Genomic DNA, 23,643 nt, shown 5'->3' with positions numbered 1-23,643 from the left:
CTGAACAATTTCTTTACGTTTACAATTCTGATTGACTTTAGCCTTTGAGAAGTGGCTTGTTTCTCTGCTGTCCATGGCACAAACTTTAGCAAGAGTTCTTTCAAAATGATTTCTGAAAGGACTTAAGGATCTTCAAGAATAACAATCGTATAGAAACAAACTTAGGACACCTGAATAGAAAGTAAATTTAAGGTAATTTTATCCTACTCATGAGTTTTTGCCTTTAATATGAGTTTTGTTAAACTCAAAACACAAAAGTAGACTTTTATGAGATCCGGTATTGTGTTGGGTGGGGTTGCCATTTGACTAAAGCTATATTTAAAAGTATTTCTTGGATGCTTAATTGTAGATAAAAGAAGTAAGCCAACTGATATATTTGCAATTGGTTTTGAAGAAATGGTAGAGTTGAATGCTGGAAACATCGTGAATGCAAGGTAAGCAAGCCAGGTAACACACCAAAAAATTTGTCAGTTGAGGGACACGGAGAACGGGTAACTAAGTAGTTGTTCCAAGGAAAGATTGAGATAATACATAGAAAGGTGCTTTTTAAATTGTAAAAGAGCAGTTCTCAAATTTTCTGGTCTGAGGATCTCTTTGTATACTTAAAAATATTGAGAATATTAAAGAACTTTTGTTGATGCTTTTTATATCTCTTGATATTATATTAGAATATCATTCATTCATTTAAAAATAACAATAATAAACCTATGACATGTTAATATAAATGACATATTTTTTTGAAAAATAACTTTTCCAAAACAAAAAATTTACTGAGAACAGTGGCATTGTTTTGTAGTTTTGCAAATCTTTTTAATGTCTGGTTTAAGACAGCTGGATTTTTGCATCTACTCCTGCATCAATCTATTGTAGTATGTTGTTTTGGTTAAAGTATATGAAGAAAAATCACATAATTATGTAGTTTGAAAGGGAATATTTTAATAGCCTTTCCAGGCAATTTCTTCTATGATACTACACCAAAACTCATGTAAAGTAGTAAATGGTAGTTCTTAAAAGTTAGTTGCAAAATGGAATGTGAAACCATATAAATGAATTTTTTGTGCTCTGTTATACTAAAACTCATTGGTCTTTTACGCTTGCATGATTTTGTAACATTGTATATTGGTCATTTGGAAAATATTAGTTCACTCAGTTATGTAGATCTTCCAAATTTTGACACAATTATATAATATCAAAGCATTGAAATGGTTAATATCACTGGTCATCTCATCAGAAAACACTTTAATTATTGGGAAGTTGTGAAAATCATGGTAACAGATACAAGTTTTCCTAAATACTTATTTTAGCTTGAAAACTTAAGTTTTATCATTGGAAACAAATACTCTAGGTTGTTTTTCTTGAAGAGACAAGCTTGGTTGAAAAAATGTCTGCCAAATAACCTACATCTCAGTAAGTATAGTCTCTCATTAGTTCTTTTTTTTAGGGGAGTGGTTCCCATCATTTGGGCAGATATCATTAGCTTTTTAAAGAAAAAATTGTATTCTATGAAAAAAGTGGCCGTTTAACTCACAACCGAAAGTATTAAGTGCTTTTCCTTGAGATAAACATACTTCAGTATGCAACAGAAGTGCTTTGTGTGTATTTTCTATTTATCCCACAGAATATTAAAAAGATGTGACTCAGGGGTTGGGCTTTGATAAAATTAATAATGTTTACTCCTTCATCAGGGATATACTTAAGTGGAATGGTATTTTTTTACTGCATATACATGGGTGTGAGATTATAATGATGACCAGTAACAGCTTGGTGCCTGGTCAGTGAAAACATCATGACTTTTATCCATTGTAGCTTTTGCACTATCAGTGCAAATGTCAGTTAACACAGTGAAAAAGGCAAACAATGTCTTAGTAGTGTCAGTAAAAGAGTTGTGACACCATGGGTTTTGGGGACCCCCCCAAAGATGTCCCCAGACCACACTTAGAGAACACCTTATTATAAATACAAACTGTATGAGTGAAACTTAAAACTTAAGTATTTTTTTTTTTTTTTTTTTTTGAGACAGAGTCTCACTTTGTTGCCCAGGCTAGAGTGAGTGCCGTGGCGTCAGCCTAGCTCACGGCAACCTCAAACTCCTGGGCTTAAGCGATCCTACTGCCTCAGCCTCCCGAGTAGCTGGGACTACAGGCATGTGCCACCATGCCCGGTTAATTTTTTCTATATATATTTTTAGTTGTCTAGATAATTTATTTCTATTTTTAGTAGAGACGAGGTCTCGCTCAGGCTGGTCTCGAACTCCTGACCTCGAGCGATCCACCCGCCTCGGCCTCCCAGAGTGCTAGGATTACAGGCATGAGCCACCGCGCCCGGCCAAAGCTTAAGTATTTTAACAGAGTATGCTTGCTTTTAAATTTGAGCAGTAGCCCATCTTTTGTGACATTTTTGAAGATTTTTCAGAAGAAAATTATTGCTGAAATAGTACTATATAATCATCAATCTTACAAATTGATGACAATTATTTTATTAGCCAAAATGAATAAAATTAACAGTTGAAATCAGGCAAGTTGAAAGGAAATCTGACTGCACTTATTTTGCTGTTTACCTTTCCTGAAAATACATACTCAGGTCTTAAAATAGAACATACTCTTAGCTTTCCTAGTACCAAACAAGTTGATCAGTTGTTTTTCTAAATAGAGTTTAATAAAATTTTTCTTTAATAAAGTGGTGAATATTCATTTATCTATTTAGCCAGTATCTACTGAGTACCACTCTAGACGCTAAAGATAGTTCAGTGACTAAAACAGAACAAGATCCCTGCCTTCATCGACTTTGTATTCTGATGGGAAGAGAAAGATGATGAACAATAATTACAATGAGTAAATTATAGAGGATGTTAGAAAAGTGCAATGGAAAACAAATAGAGGAAAAGGGGATTGGGTCTGTGGAGGTAGAGAGGTATTAACTGTTTAAATGGAATGTTCAGGGTAGGGTTCATTGAATAGATGACTTAAGGAGTGACCTGAAGAAAATGATGAAGGCATCATTTTCCTTACAGAATCCAAGTCACATTGGTGGGATTATGGTAGGTAGTAAATCCATGTTTGGACGAGGTATGGCATCGTGTTAGATTAGATGGGTAGATGTGAGGGCATATTCTGGTTTCCCACGAATCGTTTGTGTGATCTGGAACAATGACAAAAACTTTGTTTTGCTCTCCATTGGAGGTTCTTAGGCACAAACTTACTACTCTGAAAATTTATAGATAAAGAGAAACGAACATCCAGCCTTTCCTATATGAACTGTATTTTAGAGTAATTGAATAGCTGATAAAGGTTTCTTTCTAGGATTCCAACTTATTACAGTTGCCTATGGAATGCTGAAATTACGAAAATCAGTGTTTTGCAACCCCATTAATCAAATAGTGCATCTGAGCAATGATCATCAGTAGATGCAAAGTCCTTACAAGAAGGGGTAATGGGGAACTTTATAAGGAGTCCTTTAGATACACCATCTGAACAGCTGACCCGGTGTAACACTGCAGAGATGATGGGCCTCTTGCTGTGATGCAGTAGGAAGTGCAGCACCACCCACATGGCTATTTTTGCCTAAATAAATAAATAAAATTGAATGTGTTTCTTAAACTTCTACATCAACCAGTTTAAAGGAAATATGAGTGATAGAGGAACAAGTTAAGATACCATGAGGACACATCAGCCAGATCCAGACTGTTCAGCATTTTAAAGGCAAATGGCCCAGTTTATTAAAAAAAAAAAGGCATTAAAAATTGGAGAAAGGGGGGTCAGGACAGTTGCAAGACCATTAAATATTAAGAGAGATTCAAGAGACATGACAAGCAAATGTAGTATGTGGGCCTTGTTTGGACCATGTTTTAAAGAAACAAACCAACTACAAGAAGACATTTTTTAGATAATTGGGGAAATTTAAGTATGAGCTGAGTATTAGATAATATTAAGGAATTGTTAATATTTAACTGTGATAACAGCATTGTGATTCTATAAAAATAAAAATGTCCATTGCATTAGAAATGCATATGAAGTATTTATGGGTGAAACATCATGTTTCTCAGGTTTGGTCTAAAATACTCTAGGTAACCAAAAAAAAAAGGCAAAAAGGGATGGAAGAAAGAAGATTAGCAAAATAATGATAATTTTGAAGCTGAAGCTGGATAATGGGTATATGGTTGTCTATTTAACAATTATCTCTTTTTTGTGGCTGTTTAAAATTTCCCACAGTTTTTAAAAAATACATTAATCATAATTCAGAAAAATGAGAAAAAAGGGGGGACGTGTATCTGGAAGCACATAGTCCTTTGTATCTGTAGATTTCACATCTGTGGATTCAACCAACCACTGATTGAAAATACTAAAAAAAATTGTGTCTGTATTGAACATGTACAGACTTTTTTATTGTCATTCTCTAACACAGTATAATGGCTATTTAAATAGCATTTACACTGTGTTAGATATTATAAGTAATCAAGAGATGATTTAAAGTATGCAGAAGGACATGTGTGGGTTATGCAAATACTGTGCCATTTTATGTAAGGAACTTGAGCATCCTTGGATTTTGGTATTTGAGGGAGGTCCTGGAACCAATCCCTCATAGATACGAAGGAATAACTGTACTTATTTATGACCTTAATGAATACTTCAAGAAAAAAGAAAATGTATAATATAGCTTTAGATTGCTCACTTGGGGAGTAGTCATTTAATAAATTGTGTCAGTATTTTCTTTGTAAAGGAGTAGGAGATTAGATTTGGAAGTGTGGTGATCTTTGGCTAAATTTTGGGTTTTCCTTTTTAAAAGAAACAAAAACAGAGTGCCTAAAGATTTCAGTCTTATGAAATTTGGCTAGATGAAGGTATAATTGACAATTGTCATATAAAATAGGCTATGGTCAATATCTTTTTAAAAGATTCTCTTTTTAATATTTTCTGGTAGCACAACAAATCAGAAGCTCTGGGCTGTGGAACTTCTGAAGACAATCTCCAGAGACAACAAGTATGTGCTGCTGGCTTCTGAACAGTTGGTGGGCGTCTGTCTGTTTGTTTTTATCAGACCACAGCATGCTCCTTTTATCAGGTCAGTAAACGGAACACTCTCCTAAGGGTACTTCCTACCATTAAATAACAAGAAAAAGGCCTAGAATGTTTGTTGCTTCAGAGAAACATTTATCCATAGTTCTTGTTTTTAAATGAGTTTTTGATTAAAGAGTCACTAATAGTTTCACTGTACTGTTTCATAGGCTTTCTCTCAAAGTACCATATGATATATAGTTATATGATTATATGTATATCTATTCCTAATTTCTGATGCACACAAAACTATTAAAATTTCAAATCTGTGATTTAGAATTCTTTGTTTTAAAGGGATGTTGCAGTGGATACTGTGAAGACTGGAATGGGAGGTGCAACTGGAAATAAGGGAGCTGTTGCAATCCGAATGCTGTTCCATACAACCAGCCTTTGCTTCGTCTGCAGCCACTTTGCTGCAGGGCAGTCACAAGTCAAAGAAAGAAATGAAGATTTTGTAGAAATAGCACGAAAATTGAGTTTTCCTATGGTAAGCTCTTGCTGCTTGTTATTGAAGATAAAGCTTTGAAATGTATTTTAATATACCCCAAATTCTATATCAGTATTTTTGAAAATTTAATTCCTAGAAACATCAGCAATATTTACCTAAGTAGATACTTCATGTGTTATTATAATACTATTGAGCTAAAGAAACAGGACATGGGAAGGAGGGTGTAAGCATATCTGAGGCAAAGAAATAGTTGTAAAACATTTTTTAAAAATAGACTGTTTTGAATTTAAAATTCCATCCCATTGCTTTCAGGGAAGGATGCTGTTTTCCCATGACTATGTATTTTGGTGTGGCGATTTCAACTATCGAATCGATCTCCCTAATGAAGAAGTTAAAGAACTCATAAGACAGCAGAATTGGGATTCTCTTATAGCAGGAGATCAGCTTATCAATCAGAAAAATGCTGGACAGGTATATTCATACTTGAGAAGGTACTTGCATTGAGAAGAAGGGGATTTGGGGTCATGAAATATGCTTTCTTTAATCATTTTTTTAATTACTTGGAATTTCTGTATACTTAAATATGTATCTGTAGACAAACAAATATAAAATTACCTTCACTTTGATGGCATGAATGAAAACAGACTTTTTTGTGTTTTGGAATAACTTACTTTGTATATATTTATTTTAGATTTTTAGAGGATTTTTAGAGGGAAAAGTAACCTTTGCTCCGACATATAAATATGATTTATTTTCTGACGACTATGACACCAGTGAAAAGTGCCGTACCCCTGCATGGACAGACCGAGTCCTCTGGAGAAGAAGGAAATGGCCTTTTGATAGATCAGGTTGGGAAATGGACTTTTTTATTTAAATGAACTAATGCAAATTTTATGAGGAAGAAGGGAACGATATAAAATAAGAGGAGAATGATTTTTTTTTCAATAATTATCTAGAATAGAATATATAAAATTTACATATAAAGACAGATTTTTAAAAACATTCTCATCTGTTTATAATTTATTTAATTTTTTCAGTCTATTTTCATATAATTTCATATAAATGGAATCAAGGAAATATTTTTGTGAAATTTTCAATTGAATGTTAATTCAGGTTTTTAACTTAAATAACTAAAGTGGTTTACATATATTTTGAACTGCCGCTTATCTATTGCATTATTTAGGAAGCACTGTTTGGTCACAGGCCTTTAATCTTAGAAATAAAGCCACATCTTCATTTTTACTAAGTAAAGAATAAAAATGGCAACTTTACCAAAAACCTTTCTAATTTAAAGGTGGCTAGACTTCCTGCCTATTAACAAATGTATCTGGCATTCCAGGTTCAGACCACTGAAGCTCATGAAAGGAAAGGAGGTACCTCTTTGCTCCACATGGCCTGTCATGCTCATATGGCTTCTCTTGTGTTTTGTTTTCTTCTGACTGCAGCTGAAGATCTGGATCTTCTAAATGCTAGTTTTCAAGATGAAAGCAAAATCCTTTACACATGGACTCCTGGCACCTTGCTGCACTATGGAAGAGCTGAGCTGAAGACTTCTGACCATAGGTTTAAACAATCTCAGTATTTCTAAGGGTGCTTGAAATTTGTTTGAAATACACCCATTTTAAAACCTTTCTAATACATCTGTCTTCCTTTATGCCTTAAGGCCTGTCGTTGCCCTAATTGATATAGATATATTTGAAGTTGAAGCTGAAGAGAGGCAAAACATTTATAAAGAAGTAATTGCAGTTCAGGGTCCACCAGATGGCACAGTATTGGTCTCAATCAAAAGTTCTTTACCAGAAAACAATTTTTTTGATGATGCCTTGATTGATGAGCTCCTGCAACAGTTTGCAAATTTTGGTGAAGTTATACTCATAAGGTGAGTAAAATATTTATTATCTAAAAGAAGGTCATGATTCATAAATAATAGTTTCTGTATTAGAAATCACCTTATTTAGTGTTTGAATAGTATTTAGTCCCAAACTAAAGAAAACTCTTACTGTATGTATTACTCAATAGGTTTTGAAACTGAATTCTCTGCTTATAAAGTTTAAATGAAGAATGAAACTTTTTATGAGCAATTAAAGACAAAAATACGTGCAAGCTTAGCTATGACCTCTCAAGATTCCTAAATGATAGAACATATAGCAAATCCCTATAACAGAATAAAGCTGTGATTGCTATTATTTTTTTAAGGGGAGATCAGAAGTAAAGTAGAGTGACTTTTACCCCCTCGGATTAAGAAATTTCATGTTTTAAGTAATTTTAAGTATGTTTAATTTCTAACCAACAGAGATGTGATGAGTAGTCAGGAGACATTCATTCCAGTCTTGATTTCTCTCATTGACTTAACCATCTGCCTTTTGCAGAACCAAAACCCTCTTACCTTATTTTAAAAATGTTCTCTCCACGTGTACAGCAATGTTGAGAGATTGAATGGTATGTGTGTGTGTGTGTGTGTGTGTGTGTGTGTGTGTGTTTGAATTCCATAGGGAAAGAGATACTATTAAATTCCTTTCAGTGCTGGTCATCTGGTTATTTAGCTATGTTTTATAGATACTTCCTGGGCAAATTTCTATATTAGGTGCTATGGAAGAGCAGAGAAGACGTCGAAGATGTAACTCCTGCTTGCAGTCTGTTTGGGAGGATCAGCACATGTGTAATGGCTTCCCCACATCCTAAACAGCATAGTCCACAGAATTAAGATGATGTGGCTTCTGTAGAGTGAAAATCATGCCTAAGACACTTCAAGTCCTTTCAGAGTGTAAATGAGCAAATGGAAAAGAAATTGTATTTAGACTTCCCTCAAATCTTTTGACAAAGATATACCCCAAAGCTTTAAAATGAAACAAAACAAACGATTTACAAAATCTTAAGGCTGTAGGAAGTACATAGTGAGATCTCCAGGTTTACAGATGACAGTAAGCTTTGCCAAGTACAGAAATGCCAGACCACCCAAAGCATCATGTGGACTGTGTGAGTGGGCAGCAAAGTAGCAGATGAATGTCTTCATGAGCAAATGCAAAATATTGCAGTGAGCTAGAATCCAAACTGTATAGGGATGGAAACTCTAATACTGGAAAAAGATCTGTCTTTATAACCCAGTCTCTAAGAACTTGGTGTCAAATTGACGCCAAAAGCTTTCTCCCAAATGCTTGTCATCATTAGGAAAAAATATTGGTAAGAAAATAAGGCATTACCCTAATATTATAAAACCATGAGGTGTCTCCACACCTGGAATATTCTGGTTGTTACACCCCAAGACAACCAAGTTGGAAAAGAAGCAGACACTGAAAGTCAACAAGGGGGGCACTACTGTTAAGCTGTGAGATAACACTGATTATTACCTTTGGGTCTAGACTAAGACAGCCATTAAGGAGTGACTGAAGCCCGTAAACCCCTGTATATTTAAAAAGAGGTTCCTTGGAAATGTGGATGGGATAAATTTAGATGCATATAGATATTTACATTGAGGGAAAAGTCTAGACGCCTTTACCCTAGTGAATGAAAGCAGGAAGGAAATATAGCTTCCAAAAGGACCTATATAAATCCATGGATGTAAGAACCAGGATCCCTTGTTAAAGTTAGAAATGTATAAGGGGTACATTGCTAGTTGAGGATAAAGACCAAGAGATTAGCCCTGCTCTGAGACCATAAATGCTTTGGTACCACTATCAAAGAACAAAGAATGTTTGGGGTTGGGGAGGTGGGACTGGCACAGCATAGGTGCAGCTTTACAGTGGTGATTATAACTTTTGGTGGAGGAATATTCCCCATTGCTAACAATTTGGAAAAAGATACCTTCATGGTAGTTAGGTGACAATGATGTCCCTGTGTATTTCAAATGATAGCATCCTGCAGTTTAATAACTTTATGCCAAAGAAACTGAATCAGTTACATTGGTCATGTTTGAGTGATTGTAGAAATCTGTTCCAGACCCCTGATTTCAATAGGGGTAATGTACTTTTGTTTTTGGCCTTTTCCTCTTAATATCCATAATTTGTACTTTTGAGTCCTAGTTAGAGAAAGAATGTGTGTGTATGTACGTGTGTACATGTTTGCCCCTCTCTGATCTTTGGAAAATCTGCATGGATTTCTGAACTTGTTTTATACAGTTGGGAATAGTTCAATTTGCAAAATTGTTTCTATAAATAAGACTGATAATGTTATAATTGGTTCTTTTTTGCATTGATAACCTTGTTACATATCAGTGACCATCCACTTTAGAACTACTTATAATGTCCTTTTTATTTTTATCCTTTTGAGGATTTTTTATTTCATAAGTATAAATTTAGAATTATAGCAAAACCATTGAAGTCTCTAGAGAGTAAATGTCTTGTCAATGACTAAAGACAAGGATCACAACCTAAATTTTTTTTTTTTTTTTTCACTGACTACTCGCTGTCACCTTTCTTGATAACAAGTAATTTTCTAGAGGGAAGTCATTGAGACAGTAAAAATATATAAGTGCTGGACTATGAGGTCAGAAAACTTGAATCCTAGCCCTGTAACTTATTCTCCTTGTGGGATCCCTTTGAACAAGTCACTTAACCTCTGGCTCTTTTTTTCTTGTCAATGAAAGGATTGGATTGGATTATAGTAAGGATCACAAATGGTAGTTTTCAGGCCCATTTCTTTTGGCTATTCCTTTAGCATAGTATCTGCTATGGGATTTGAATGCTTTTAGGGGAAGACTGCCCTCTCCAGGTCACCAGCAGCCCTACTGCTCTCCTTCTTTGGCTTTTTTTCTTCCAGGCCTCTGTAGGACCTTGTTAATCAGTAATCATTGGGCAAGTTATATCTAAGACATTAATTACAGTTTTTTATTGTTTTTCTTAAAGATTTGTAGAAGATAAAATGTGGGTCACATTTTTGGAGGGAAGCTCTGCCTTGAATGTTCTGAGCCTAAATGGTAAAGAGGTAAGGTAGCATTTGTTGGCTCTAAACCCTTCTGAAATTAAATGTGTGACAATTACACAGTATTTTTATAGACATGCAACAAGATTATCTAAATGTATTTTCAGTTAAGGAGGGTAAAAGATCTTATGGTATGCTTGAGGAATTATTTAATATTTTTTATTTAGACTAGGTCTCTGACTACCATAGGGTTATTTTGGTCCTTCCCTAGCGATATTAACCATTTTTTAAAATTTTAATTCTTATTTTAATTTAATTCAATTTTATTTTATTTCTGGAGACAGTCCAGCTAGTGTGCAGTGGCGTCATCATAGCTCACTGCAACCTCAAACTGCTGGGCTCAAGCAATCCTGTGTCCGCCTCCTGAGTAGCTGGAACTACAGACACACGCCACCATGCCCATCTAATTTTTCTATTTTTTGTAGAGACACGGTCTCACTCTTGCTCAGGCTGGTCTTACGCTTCTGAGCTCAAGTGATCTTTCGCCTTGACCTCCCAGAGTGCTAGGATTTAGGTGTGAGCCACCACACTAAGCCTGAGATATTAACCATTGATGTAGACCAATAAGAAAACATGTTTATCACCTAATATGATTCTTATCATATTTTATGTTGTAAAAAGTTTTAAATTTTTAATTGGGGATAGATATTCTGGCTCATCTGTATAGTAGAAAAGATTTCTATCAGATGAAGAAAATGCTTTATTTGCAAGAAAACAAAGGAGGAACATGCTCATTATTCCCAGGAATTTTTTTTTGTTTGTTTTGGGTTATGGTACCCAGTTATCTTTTACAAGGATAGCCAAAAATAACAAATCCATCCCATTGAGGCATTTTAGAAATTTTTAATTAATGGAGATATTCCTAACCTATGCTTTGAAATGTTACTGATGGGGGAAATTTATATCGATAGCCTAGAATAGTTTTACTTCTCTGTAGTGCTGCGTCTGTCATTTTTTCTGAATTCTTTCAGACAAGTCCTAAATTTCTAAGTATATAGTCAGTACAAAGGATGGACTACAATCCAGGCCAAATTCCTCGAACAATGGGCAACTCTGTAAAGATTTTCCTGAGCTTCCTCTTCTGTTGCATTACTTCAGCTTCCTTGGAGAAATAAATTTCTATGCATATATTGCTTTTGAAATAGATTTTGTAGGGTTTTGTTTGTTTTCCTGAATGTAATACTAATTTGCTCATGCAAAATCATTTATCAAGAAATACGGAAAAGTATAAAAAATAATGACTACTCATAATCCTACAGCTATGAAATAATTTCTCTTAACCTTCATATAAGTGTATGCCTGTATTAATACAAATGGGATTTTATATATGTGTATATACACACACATATTAACACAAATGGTATATATGTATACACAGATACATGTACAAACACAAATGAGACCATGTTATAAATGCTGTTTTCTCACTACCTCTCTACTTGAGTCTATGTCATGGACATCTTTCCATATAAACAAATATGTCATTTTTAATGGCTGCATAAATTTCATTACGTGGATAAATATATAAATTTATTTAAGCAGATTCCTATTAGTAGACATCTAGATTGCTTCCAAATTTTGATTATTAAAACCAGCATTCCAGGGAACCCCTGTGTACCTTCTTGAGTATTTTCTTTTCTGTCATCTAAATTTCTTTCTTTTCATTTGGCCCTGATCTCTACCAAGTGATTATTTCTAAGGAATTACATTTTAAATGGCCATGATGGTGATCGAGGCTTAAGAATGCTTGTTAGTATTCTTTGGTAAATATAAAAGAACTTATTGACTTTAAAAAGTAATATAAAAATAAAAAGTAGTATATAACCTCTAAAGCATGTTGGTAAGTTCTGAAATTGAAGTGATTTTAATGCTTAGATCTAATAAGCAAGTAGAGGATTATGAGTTCTTAGGACTCTTACTTCAAAGCTCAGTGTGGATGCTAAGTGACTATTAAACACAGCTGTGCCATTCAGGTCAGCAGCTTTCAGTCTCTCCATCATTCTGCCTTCTAGAAATTCTAATATCTGTAATACTTGGAGCCAAGGAAGATCAGTACCCACAAAGGTGCCAACTGTCAGCACAGCATATTAGTCACAGGTGCACAGCTTATTTGCAGTTACCAAAAATGTTCACATCTTGTTCACGTCAAGAAACTCTTCAAACAGAGGAAGTTGAAACTATATGGAAGAGAGCTTACAATTTAGAAAGCACGTTTGTTATGTGTATATGGGTTTTAAATGAGAAATTCTTTCTAGTACATTATTTATCCTTAACTGTGGAGTCTTACAGTTATCAGCAAGTTTTTTAAAAGTATTTTCAAAAAACACATTGACAGGACGTGGTATAACTCCATTTTAATGTGTTGGTTGTTTTAGATTATACTGTAGTCTAAAAGCCACTCAAATTTATAGGAAAGGCAGAGTGCCAGTTTCACAGGTAGCAGTCATTCTGTTTTTAGAATGATTAACTTTGTTAAAGATTTAAAATGGTCTTCAGTTCTCTCAGTATTCTGGCATTTGAAATGCTAAAACTGTACAGGTTAGCATATAGCAGCTGACAATACAGCATCTCCATATGCCAAATTAGGAAAGACCAAATGAACAGGAAACGTATTTTAAAGATTTTTCTACTGTCTCTTCTGTAATTGTTTGGTGTAAAAACAATTACTTAAACTCTGGATCAAAATCAAAGGAAACATAAAATTATGTAGCAGAATTATCTGTGAATTTACACATAGCCAGGAAAAGATACTCTGTAGCAAAAGAAACTTGAATCTTGAAGCCTAGAGAAGAAGATGTTTATTTAGCACCACTGGCTTTTAAACAGAGAACTGGAAACAACCTTTAAACTAGTTAAAAATTTAATATGTGTGAAAGAATTCTGTTGAATTGAGTCTAATTAAATTAACTGTCTCTACCATTGCATAGTATAACTAAGGCAGCCTCTTTATTCCAAAATGGTTAATTTTCATGTTAATGAATTTTTATTTTATATCTTTTTTACTCAATTAGTTATTGAATCGGACTATAACTATTGCTTTAAAAAGTCCAGACTGGATCAAAAATTTGGAAGAAGAAATGAGTTTAGAGAAAATTAGCATTGCATTACCATCCTCAACGAGCTCTACCCTACTTGGTGAAGATGCGGAGGTCACAGCGGATTTTGATATGGAAGGTTTGTTTGTTGAACACATTTACTTTTGTAGTTCTAGATAGATTTTCTTCCCATCTGCGAAGTCTTAGTATACAAGTTTATCTTTCTTCTTCTTCTTGGGACACACATAGCAGCATTAGTTAGAATTTATTTTGCATTGTTTTATGTTTGTTTTGCTTGCACTTAGGCTTTAAATGTATTTACCATCCTGCCATTAAATATTAAGGGTTTTACAGATATTGGTTTATATTTTTGTGTGATAATAGCCCAAATTGGTATTTTTGGTGAATGCTTTAGTCACAATATTTAAAGTTGAGGTAAAAAAGTAAAAGTTCCAAGTGGGTATTCTGACAACAGAAATATGTTTAACATAATTATTACAAAAGAGGGTATGTTTCAACATAATTAAAAAAGACTCAAAGTGGCTAGGAACACATACATTTGAAACTGAAGCCATCCATATAAATGTAACCATTTAATTGGGATATAATGATTTCCTTAAACATAGTTAAAAAATGCATTTTTAATACAATAAGCTGTATTATCCTAGAATATTTTTCATTAAAATGCATACCTTAGGGCCGGGTGTGGTGGTGCACACCTGTAATCCTAGCACTCTGGAAGGCTGAGGCAGGAGGATTGCTTGAGCTCAGGAGTTCGAGACCAGCCTGAGCAAGAGCGAGACCCCCAACTCTAAAAATAAATAAATAAATAAAATAAAAATGCGTGCCTTAGTTTATAAAATGATAATATATCATATTGTGATACCCTGTCCACCTAGATATCACATTCAAGAGTTAAACATCTTTCAAGATTATCTCCAGTTTTCACATTCTCTGTTCATTTGTTTACTTAGTCCACACATATTTATGTGCCAGGTATATGCTAGGTGCTGGAAATTCAATCGCTGTGGTCCTTGCCCTCCTACAACTCACAGTTTATTGGGTGTTACACACAATTAAGCAGGCAATTATAATAAAGTGACATAAATGTGACAATGAATGGTGCTGTGGTTGCTCATGAGACAGTTGCCTAACCTGGATTTGGGAAGTTGGGCAAAGTTTCCCAGAGGAATTGAAATTTAAGTTGAGAATCCAATGACTTGTGGAATTGGATTAAGGAGCGTAGAGAAGAGTGGTCCCAGGAGAAGGTATGTCCACAGGCCCCAGGGGGAGAAAGAGGATCTAAACTGATGAGGCAAGCATGTTTGTGAGGGAGTAAATGAAGGAAAAAATGCAGGGAAAAGAGTAGGTGTGCAGTGAAAGATGAATTTAATTTTGAACATGTTGAATTTGAGATGTCTTTGGAGTCAGTCCAGTCAGTGTCAGCTGTTGAGTATGTGGGTCTGGTGCTCAGGAAAGAGCTTTGGACTCACAGGAAGCTCTGATGGCCAATAAAGCCATGGACATTTTATTTCTTTGGCCAGTAGGGTCACGTAGAGATAGGAGAGAATGAATGGAATATGGAGAAACACAGAGTCCTGGGATCAGATGTGTAGAAACAGAATTTAAAGCTAGAGAGAAGATGGCCATCCATAAAGGGAATATGAGAAGAAACAATAAGAAATGTTACAGAGCCATTTTGTGCTTAAAAATCAATGGAAGGAAGTGGAACAAGGAAGGGAGAGTAGACAGTGGTGTCTTGTAGCACAGAGAGATGAGGAGAAATGAGGACAGAAACTTGTCCTCCTGATAAAGTAACAGGGAGGGAAGCTGTTAGTGACATTCATGAGAATAATGTCAGTGGTGTGATGAAGCCAGATGGTGGCAAACTGGTATGGACAGAAGGTGAAGAAGTGGAGAGGGTGTCTGTAGACAGCTCTTTAAGGAAGTTTGGCTGAGATTGGGGGCAAAGAGAGAAGAGAAGGAAATTGTTCCAGGGAGATAGGGGATCCAGGGATGGTTGTTTTTAAATGGGAGAGGCTTGAGAGTGCTTAGTGCTGATGGAAAAGTGCTGGTAGAGGGGAAAGGGCTGACAATATTGGGGAAGTGCAGGGCCGAATTAGAGCAAGGTCACTGAGAAAACCGGGGTGGGTAGGACACATTCATCATCCGCAAATACCTGAGTGCCAGCCACGTGATGAGACTTGAGCTTGGGGCAGGGTGTTGAAGTGGGTGTTCCCTTCATAAGACACCTCTTTTCTCTGTGAAGGTTAAGTGTTGAAGTTATCTGCAAGAGAGAGGCAATATACAGTTTCAGGAAAGTTGAGAAGCTTTGAGATGAAGCTCCTGAGGAGAAGGGGTGAGGGGGAGAGCCAACCTGAAATTTCATGGAGTTTCCAGGCAGCTTCGGGAGCCCAGAAGAGACAGAGAAGCACACATTCTGTGTGACTGCTATCATCTGGACTGTGTCCAGATGGACTTCTTTGGCTGCAGCACTCAGCAGCCCAAGTGCAGCCATGGAAAGAGTAGACAATGGAATCAGGCAAGGCTGGGGTTTGGTCAAGCTGGTAGGACAGAAGAAGAGTGGGTTAGAGGAATGTCAAAGTGAAGAACTGTAGAATCTGAAGCTAGACACAGAAGAAAGCAGAATGGATGAGGGTGAGAATTAGAGGATTCAAGCCCTGGGTCCTGATGAAGTCACAGGAAGAAGAATGACTGAGGGAGAGAACTGAAAGGCTGGGAGACTGTGGTCAGGATGTAGGGTTGAGTTTATTTCAAGGTGGTGTAGTTCAGAGGGTTGTGTCTGTTGTGTTAGGAGTGGAGGTAAATGTCAGTAAGAAAGAGACCAAGGCATTTAGGTTGTCAGACGGGTTGTCCACACGGACTTTGATGACATGCAGAAAGATGATAGGGCCCCACTTACCATCCTGCTCTCTGCTTAGTCCTCAATGAACAGGTTCAAGAGACGGAAGAATGGAGGTTGGAGATTACTGTAGCAAGTGGGGGTGGAGGCTGTTACATAAATTCCTGATGGCATAGCCTCAAAGCAATAGGACTTTCTGTTAAGGGTTGGAAGATTAATGTCCTGGAATTGGAATTAGGTTGCAAGATGTATCCTGACCCACTTTCCAATCCTGACGGAAGTGGACATAAGGAGACCTTGGGAGAACCGGTGTTCAGTTAAAGCAAAAGAGGGTCTTTGTGGGGTAGGGGTTGTGCCAGGGAGGAGACTTCTGGGGAAGGCTTGTGGCTGCCTGAGAGCTTGTTGACTCTTGCACCGGACTTGGGTTGGGCAGGGGAGCAGGGCAGTTCCACAGAGCACAGTGGACAGGTTTGGAGGGACAGCAGAAAACTTTTGAGCCAACTCTACAATAGCTGCTCAGAGGAATATGAAAAGCCCACTGAGCCACCCCAGCTCCACGCGGTTAGTGTCCTGGCATCCTGTTACTCTGAAATAATAGATATCTTTATATTATATATGCCTAATATGGTTAATCCACATGCATTTGCAATGCCATAACATTGACATGTTTATTTTGTGTATTTTAACCTTTTAAAACCTAAGGTGAAAAAGAATCTCTAAGCAAATTAAAATGGTGGTATCTTTGATAACCTTGCTTTTCCTTAGGTGATGTTGATGACTATAGTGCAGAAGTGGAGGAACTTCTTCCTCAGCATCTCCAGCCATCTTCAAGTTCTGGCCTTGGCACTTCCCCGAGCTCTTCACCCCGGACCAGTCCCTGCCAGTCACCTACAATGTCAGAGGTTCCTGTACCTTCCCTTCCTGTCAGACCAAGCCGAGCACCATCAAGAACTCCTGGGCCTCCCAGTGCACAGAGTGTGTATTTTTTTTTTAAGTTTTGTAAGACTACCTCTAGCCCAGTGGTCCTCAACATTTTTGGCACCTGGGACCAGTTTCATGGAAGCCAGTTTTCCCATGGGGCGGGGGAGTGGGGATGGGTGGGTGGAGTTCAGGCAGTGATGCACAGCCTGGTTCCTAACAGCCACGGACCAGTACCGGGCTGCAGCCCAGGGATTGGGGACTGCAGCTCTAGCCAATGTGTTTGATTTTGGAGAGCCATTGTTGTTTAATTTTTATACCCATGTGCTAAAGTATACCCTGTTTTAATATGCATACAAAAGCTCTCAATGGAAACTCGTCATCCTGGTTAGTAGATGAAAATTGTTCTTAATCCTTTTTCTATGTGATTAGGTTTGTCCAAGTCTTATCATTAATAATTTTCTATTGTTACGGTAGGAACCCATAATTTGGCTGGGCGCAGTAGCTCACACCTGTAATCCTAGCACTCTGGGAGGCCTAAGTGGGAGGGTTGGTTGAGTTCAGGAGTTTGAGACCAGCCTGAGCAAGAGCAAGACCCTATCTCTACTAAAAATAGAACAATTAGCCAGGTGCAGTGTCACTCACCTGTAGTGCCAGCTACTGGGGAGGTTGAAGCAGGAGGATCGCTTGAGCCCAGGAATTTGAGGTTATAGTGAGCTATGATGATGCCACAGTACTCCAGCCTGAGTGACAGAATGAGACTCTGTCTCGAAAAAAAAAGGACCCCATAACTATTCGGGCTTTTCTTTTTCTTCTCTCTGCTGGCCAGCAGACTACAAAAGACTTAAACAATACTTTGTGCCTTCTTGATAGGGCCACTTAGTAAATCAGCTTTCAGCACCTGGGGCCTAGGTGAGAAGTCAGCGTGGTGGTAGCATGTTTGCTGCCATAGTACCAGAGGGTAGCTTAGTGATAGACTATTTTTGTCATTCATACTGAAAATATGTGCCCTTTCTTTACACTATTGTACAAATTTTAAAAATTAGTAAAATAGAACAGATGTATATATATGCGTGTGTGTGTGTGTGTGAAGTACCATTACTTTCTGCCAGCAGCCATTTGGAACCTGACCTTACCTAATGTGCTGTTCTAGGTTCTCCTGTTGACACTCAGCCAGCAGCCCCACTGCAGCAGAAAGATCCTGCCCAGCCCCTGGAGCCCAAGCGACCCCCACCTCCCCGTCCGGTTGCTCCTCCCACGCGTCCTGCTCCCCCGCAGAGGCCTCCGCCACCTTCAGGTGACAGACTATCTTATTTTCATGTCTGCTATATTTAAAATTCTCTTCCACTCTACTTTAAAATGTTTTGCATGTTTTCCAGTCTCTAGCTTCTAGATTTTATTGCTTTTCTCTCATTGTTGCTACTTCTCAGGTTTTTCCTAAAGACCGTGGTAGGCTTGACAGACCAGGTAGACTGTTTGCCGGGTAGATTTCTCTAACATGTTTCATAGTTGCCTTCTCAGCCAGCATACCAAAGATGTTTGTTTTGTTTTTGCTAGTTTCATGTAGCTAGACATATAAACTGTTCTTAGGTAAAACTAGGGTTAATTTTTTTTCCTAAAATCCTCATTTCTCGATTTATAAGCATAAAATCATTAAAATTTACTAATTTCTATAAAATTTATAATATAGAGTTTTATATTTGTTCTTTTTAATTAAATGTAGTGTTGTTGCTTTAATTATTATATGTATTGAATAATAGCTTTTTAATAGTACCTAGATACTAATATGTAATTCCTGCACAATATTTGACATAATGGATACTATGGTGTTAATAAAACCTTGACTGGAATTTCAATTCTTTATTTACTGTCCTTTCCTTTCTGCTGCATATTTTCTTATGAACTATAAGGGGCTAGGAGTCCTGCACCTGCTAGAAAAGAATTTGGAGGTAACTATTTACATTTGTTATCATGTATGAATCTTGGTTCATTAATGTTTTGGAGTTTGAGCCCTACAACTGACAGACATTTTAGGTTTGTTTGATAAAAGTCAAAATGAATGACATATATACTCCAAGTTAAAAATAGCTCTAAAACTTCTGTTATATATATATATATTTTTTTTGGGACAGAGTCTCACTTTGTTGCCCGAGCTAGAGTGAGTGCCGTGGCGTCAGCCTAGCTCACAGCAACCTCACACTCCTGGGCTCAAGCGATCCTACTGCCTCAGCCTCCCGAGTAGCTGGGACTACAGGCATGCGCCACCAAGCCTGGCTAATTTTTTCTATATATATTTTTAGTTGTCCAGATAATTTATTTCTATTTTTAGTAGAGACGGGGTCTCACTCAGGCTGGTGTCTATATTCTTGTTAAGTGAAAGATTTGAGCTTAGTTTTATTTGTGAATAGAACTAATGTGGACTTCCATTTCCCAGGTAAATATAGTTGAACTACTGATCAGGTCTGATAGAATTTTTTTGATAACCATAGTCAATTTGGTTACAAAGATTTAATTCTCAAAAGTCATACTAATTTCAAAAGGGATTCAGGTGACTTCAGAACATTTCCCAAGATTAGTGATGGTCTAGTACCCTCCTTTTCTAGTGGAAAAGCTTGTGGATTAGCAGTTTCCTAGGAATGCAATTTAGAGTTATAATAATTATCTGAAATATATCTTTCATTTTGCATTTATTATAACTTGTCATAAAATTCATGCTTCATCTGTTTATGTAAGAACTATACGATTTTCTTTTTTTTTGATAAGGAAACTATTCACAACAGATCACTTTTTCTTTGAAGTGTAGTTTGTTTGGCTTATATGAAAAGTCAGGTCAATTGGAGTTCTATATTTGACACATTTATTGATCTAATTCTCAAGAAAGGATAAGGTGGGTTTTCAGTTCCTCAGAAGAGCTTTTGCAAATCCAGTTTTAATATTACTAAGGCCCACTGTACATGTGTAGTTGGTCTATTCTAACTGACATTGCTGACCAATTCAGGTCTTATTATAGACTGACTTTGCTGATGTGTGGATTTTAATGACTTTGTACAATAAGGATAACTAAATTATTTGAGCATTACAACTTATGCAAAATACTGCTAGGTGATAATTTTTTCATTGACTTACAGAAAACATTAATGTTTCCCATTTTAAAGTCCTTTTATTTTCATGATAGTTTCTATTTATCTTCTGCTTTAATTAGGAAAACAACCTGTAAAAAATAAATTTTAAAATGAATTTGTGAAAAGTTCTCTCTTATTAGCGACCCAGTGACTTAATTAGAAATATTTTAATTTAAAAAATGATTTCTCTTCATAATTCTTTTGTAGGTATTTTATCCCTTAACCAATAATTCCTTTAAGGCAGTAATCTTGGGGAAAGTCATTATAGTACTTTTAGAGTTTTTTTTAAAGTAACGCATCAAAAACTTAATTTCTAGGATACCAATGTAGTCTTATAAAAATTTAAAATGAAATTGAAACTTCATTTATGAGTTTTTCCTTCTGACAAATATTGGAGTTTTTATTTGCTCTAGATATAAGGAATGAGATGATTATAAAGCAAAGGCCTTCATTAAACATATTTAAAAATTCCCTACTGCTAGTAATTTATTTCCTATAAAAAGGAAACTGTCATCCTGTTTTTACTCTTCTGTTTGAGGAAAGGAGGGACTCAGCTTTGGGCTAGGCATCTAAAGTCACTTTGTTTTGTATTGATATCTTTGAAGAAATTTAAAGCAATAAAAGAGCCTTTGCAAAAGTAAGTTTAATGCAGAAATTATCATGTGTGTCTGCCTTTCATTCTGTGCTGTGGGCTCTGCACAATATATAGCTTCTGTTCTTTCTCTAAAAAGGTGGTGGAGCCCCTCCCAGTCCTGGGGTGGCTAGGAGAGAGATGGAAGGTAACAAGACTTTTGCATTTTAGAAATGGTTCCCTCATTTTATTTCTCAATGTCAGCTCTCCCCCTGTGTTTAAAGGCATACTAAGTCTCTTTTTAGTCCAACTGTAAACTTCTCCTCTGCGTCCTTAACGTATACTTTGTATTTTTTTTCTTTTCATTCTCTGTAGTGTATAGTTTCTAATGGATATCCATTTAATTTCTCTGAGATTCTTATGTTGTTTGTACTGTTTCATATGTATTTTATATAAGCTTAGGTTGTGAAATAACCATTTAAGAAGAATACCTTCAAAATTCTTTTCAGAATAAGTCAGATATTTAGAAATATATTTACTAATCTGAAGTTTCCAAAATTAGTAATTATAATTAAACTATTAATTCAAATCCAAGAATACAGAATTTTGTGAATCATTTCAAATAACATAGCTGTTTTTATGTAAATGGGTACTGAGCTAGATTTGCTTAAAGGAACATTAAGACTACAGGCCGTTTGTTAAGGTTATAGTTATTAAAAGGCCAGTGTATTTCATGTAACAATTATACTTGAATTTCTTTCCAAAAAGGAGAATAGATCTAAGATGATGCCTTGATAGTCCCTCCTACTCCTTTTGGCCCCAAGAGTGATTTATTTCATTTCGTCCTTTAGCTGTCTCTCTAATGAGTTTGAATGGTATTTTAACAGTCTTCCATAAGACAGGTCTTTAGTAATAAGATATGCCTGTCTTCTATCTTAATCATAGGATTTTGTTATTGGAATCCAAAGGATCTCATCATTTATCTGCAATGATATCCACAGCGTGAAGTCCTAAAACAGCGCTGTTAGGAGCCTCTTACGTAACTTGATAAATGATAAATCCTGTCGCTAAGGAGCCATTGTCTGCCAGGCTCTGAGGAGCAGCAGTGCTGCATCTTGTGACCATTCATACGGCTGACTATATGTTTTCAAGGTTCATGAGAGACAGAGCTCTGTGGGGAATATTACCTTAAAAGTAGCCCCATAAGTGAGGTATCAGACACTTGTCTCTTATAAAGGGCTAAGTATTCTAATTTTTCTCTCTTTTGGAGTATTTCATTCAGTACTGATAACACCCTTCATCATGATCCAAAGCAAAACACTTTGTTTTGTTACCATCTCATGCCCCCATTTCTACTAGTAATGAAGCAGAACAGCCAACCGATGTTATGCGATATTGCTTTATTGTTTACTTATGACTAATTTTTTTTTCCTTCCTGCTTCAAAGCACCCAAAAGCCCTGGAACAACACGGAAAGATAATATAGGTAAAAAGACTTAAATGTAGCTACTTTACTCCTAAAACTGGACCATGAAACACTTGGGACATAAGTACATGGTTTCTTGATTCTTTTCACTTTTTTTTTTTAACTTAAATATATGATGTGATGTCTTTGTTGTAGGACGCAATCAGCCTTCACCTCAGGCAGGACTTGCAGGCCCAGGTCCTGCTGGATACACTGCGGCCAGACCAGTAAGTAAAACCTAGCCTGGAAGCCAAGGGGTATCAGTTCTAGATCCCAATTTGCTACTAGTTACTTTTGTTACCTTGGAGAGATCATGTGACTCTTCAAGACCTCGATTTCCTCAACTCTGAAATGAGGGAATTACACTTGATGGTCTCTAAGGTACCTTTCAACTCTAACATTATTATTATTTTTTTAATTTTTTATGTATTTTTTATTTTTTTATTTCAGCTTATCATGGGGGTACAAAAGTTCAGGTTATATATATTGCCCATGTCCCACCCATCCCCCTGAGTCAGAGCTTCAAGCGTGTCCATTCCCCAGACAGTGCGCATCACACTCATCATACTCTTTGAAAATAACTAAACAGATTTCCTTATTTGAATAAAAGTGATTTACTTAAAATAATTATGGTCATGAAATAAATATTTTAGAGTCTCTCATATGAGGAAGTGATGTATTTGGGCAGCTTTTTATCATACTATTTGAGTAATTAATGAGGATATATAGTCATCCCTCAATAAGAAGGATTTCAGTGAGATTTCAGAAAAAAATATTATGATAGAGTCAGTATACTAAAACTGGTTCTAACAGTATTAAAAATAGGCAAGCAGGTGGTGTTGCAGGGTTTTTCCCTACCTTATGAATCTGTGGTTTTCTGTATGTTTATCAGATGTTCTCTTATACACATAATTTTTTCATTATTTATCCAAATGAAAATTTTCTCTGGGCTATAACAGGTAACCAAAAAAGAGAGAGAAAGAGGAAATGGAAACCAGTAATCAGTGACTTAGGCTAGTCCATTAGAGCCTGAAGTGCTGACAGACCCGTATCTGAAGAGTGAGGAACTGGGAGCTGTTACTCTACCTAAGGCTGTGACAATTTAAGAAACTACTTCTGATAAAGATAGAAATTGTTTGTCTTTTCTGTTGTAGCTGTCTGCTTAACAATCTGAGTGTACTTTTCCATATGTAATATTACTTTCCAAATTAAAATGGCTGTAGAATATACCTAAAGATGTCTATTACCCATTGT

General features: G+C 36.2%; 1 protein-coding gene across 2 annotated transcripts in view; it reads left to right on the top strand.

The window, feature by feature from the left end:
* The window catches only part of SYNJ1 (synaptojanin 1), an 82,980-nt gene that overhangs the window by 47,365 nt on the left and 11,972 nt on the right, over positions 1 to 23,643 (top strand). The window contains exons 14-26 of one of the 2 annotated variants that reach the window (XM_045540555.1): positions 350 to 434; positions 4,918 to 5,058; positions 5,346 to 5,538; positions 5,812 to 5,970; positions 6,191 to 6,347; positions 6,945 to 7,062; positions 7,163 to 7,378; positions 10,341 to 10,419; positions 13,428 to 13,590; positions 17,080 to 17,289; positions 18,386 to 18,529; positions 22,372 to 22,410; positions 22,546 to 22,616. In XM_045540555.1, the coding sequence (XP_045396511.1) occupies positions 350 to 434; positions 4,918 to 5,058; positions 5,346 to 5,538; positions 5,812 to 5,970; positions 6,191 to 6,347; positions 6,945 to 7,062; positions 7,163 to 7,378; positions 10,341 to 10,419; positions 13,428 to 13,590; positions 17,080 to 17,289; positions 18,386 to 18,529; positions 22,372 to 22,410; positions 22,546 to 22,616 (1,775 nt within the window). The remainder of the gene's footprint in view (positions 1 to 349; positions 435 to 4,917; positions 5,059 to 5,345; positions 5,539 to 5,811; positions 5,971 to 6,190; positions 6,348 to 6,944; positions 7,063 to 7,162; positions 7,379 to 10,340; positions 10,420 to 13,427; positions 13,591 to 17,079; positions 17,290 to 18,385; positions 18,530 to 22,371; positions 22,411 to 22,545; positions 22,617 to 23,643) is intronic. The other variant, XM_045540556.1, reaches the window with a different exon arrangement.

The sequence above is a fragment of the Lemur catta genome, chromosome 1 (assembly GCF_020740605.2).
Source record: "Lemur catta isolate mLemCat1 chromosome 1, mLemCat1.pri, whole genome shotgun sequence".
Lineage (NCBI taxonomy): Eukaryota > Metazoa > Chordata > Mammalia > Primates > Lemuridae > Lemur > Lemur catta.
The sequence above is the reverse complement of the archived record's forward strand: the minus strand, read 5'-3'. Positions and strand labels throughout refer to the sequence as shown.